Source organism: Sinocyclocheilus grahami, unplaced genomic scaffold (assembly GCF_001515645.1).
Source record: "Sinocyclocheilus grahami isolate Dianchi unplaced genomic scaffold, SAMN03320097.WGS_v1.1 scaffold1488.1, whole genome shotgun sequence".
Classification (NCBI taxonomy): domain Eukaryota; kingdom Metazoa; phylum Chordata; class Actinopteri; order Cypriniformes; family Cyprinidae; genus Sinocyclocheilus; species Sinocyclocheilus grahami.
Genome location: NW_015506667.1, coordinates 35,695 through 37,257, shown reverse-complemented (window position 1 = coordinate 37,257; position 1,563 = coordinate 35,695). Strand labels below are relative to the sequence as shown.

Sequence of the window (1,563 nt, the reverse complement as noted above, 5' to 3'; positions counted from 1 at the left end):
GTGTGTGAGAGAGAGAGAGCGTGTGTGTGTGTGTGTGTGTGTGTGGAATTGATTTTCAAAGGCTTTTGTACTTTTGTATTACTGAACTTTTTTTCTAACCATATATAAAATGAAGATTGGGTTATGAATTTATGCCAAAATACTTGAGTGCAATCAGTTCATTGAAATAAATTCTCATTCTGGACAATTATGGCCGTTTAATGGCCTATAAAGGCAAAATGTAAAAACAAAAAAGACCTATAAAAGCAAATTTAATGCAAAAGCTGCTGTAAATAATGTACAAAATATTAATGTAACACTGTAAATGATCTTATGGAATACATCAAAACTTAAGACACAAAAGTTATGAAATAGACCTCTAATAAAATTATTTTAAATATATTTTTAAAATAAATGATAGATGAATACACTTTAGGGCTGCTGAGAATAGTATTTTAGTATAACTGATACTATATATATATATATATAAACAAAAAATGTAGTTAAACTATTTTATTTTTACATTTTATCTTTCCACTGTAATTTAGTTTTCGTAATTTTATTGCGAGTTTTTTTTTTTTCTAATTTTTTTAATTTAGAATAGATTTCTATTCATTTTAGTACTGTAAGTTTGAACTTTTTTAACTATAATAACCCTGATCCATCCTCACTCCAATCTTAGATTCCAAGCATACAGACAAGTTTCCTAAGGTAAGAATATATCTCCTAAACTAATAAATGTGAATGATGGCTTTTAAGGCAGATGATTGTGTTGGTTTTTCAGACATGGACGACTCCAGTGAGGCCTATTTATGCATAAACGATCCCAACGGCAACAGAGCCGTCCACTGGCCCGAATCCCACGCTCACCAGGAGCAGGAGAAGTTCAGGAGGAAGCTCAAGTATTTCTTCATGAACCCCTGTGACAAGTACAAAGCTCGCGGAAGAAAACCCTGGAAACTGATACTGCAGATCGTCAAAATCGCTGTGGTCACCATTCAGGTATCACCACAGGAGGAGGAATTACAGCCAGAAATGTTGGTCGAGACAGAATAAATTGGTGAAATTCAGACTGCTCTCTCTTTGTGTGTGTGTAGCTGGTGTTGTTTGGTCTCAGTAATCAGATGGTGGTTCAGTTTAAGGAGGAGAATCTGATGGCGTTCAGGCATCTGTTCCTGAAGAGCTTCACCGACAGCAGCACCGACACTTACTCCGTTTACACGCAGCGTGACGTCTACGCGCACATCGCCTACACCGTGAAGCAGGTGAGTGTTCAGATGACGTGTGATTGATCTGAGATCTTTCTTCTGAAACTCATGGCTTCCTCGTACCTGGTAGAAGAGTAACCAGACTCCAAATATACTTTGCAGAAGTGCATTTTAAATTGCATATTCCATATATAACCAATTATATCTAAAAGTGCACAAAGCATTTGATTAAATTGCATAAATGTGATTAAAAGGTGTATATAAATATTTACATTTACAATACACTTCAGATGCAAAAATGTATTTAAAAAATGTATTTTATATGTATTTGTTTATAAATGCACAACAATGCACGTAAACAATGCATTTAAAAAAA

The 1,563-nt window shown here is 34.4% G+C and overlaps 1 protein-coding gene across 1 annotated transcript in view; it reads left to right on the top strand.

The window, feature by feature from the left end:
• The window catches only part of mcoln3b (mucolipin TRP cation channel 3b), a 19,187-nt gene that overhangs the window by 6,203 nt on the left and 11,421 nt on the right, over positions 1-1,563 (top strand). Inside the window, exons 2-4 of the mRNA XM_016256910.1 lie at positions 662-690; positions 764-981; positions 1,077-1,244. Coding sequence (XP_016112396.1) covers positions 766-981; positions 1,077-1,244 — 384 coding nt within the window. The 5' untranslated portion in view covers positions 662-690; positions 764-765. The remainder of the gene's footprint in view (positions 1-661; positions 691-763; positions 982-1,076; positions 1,245-1,563) is intronic.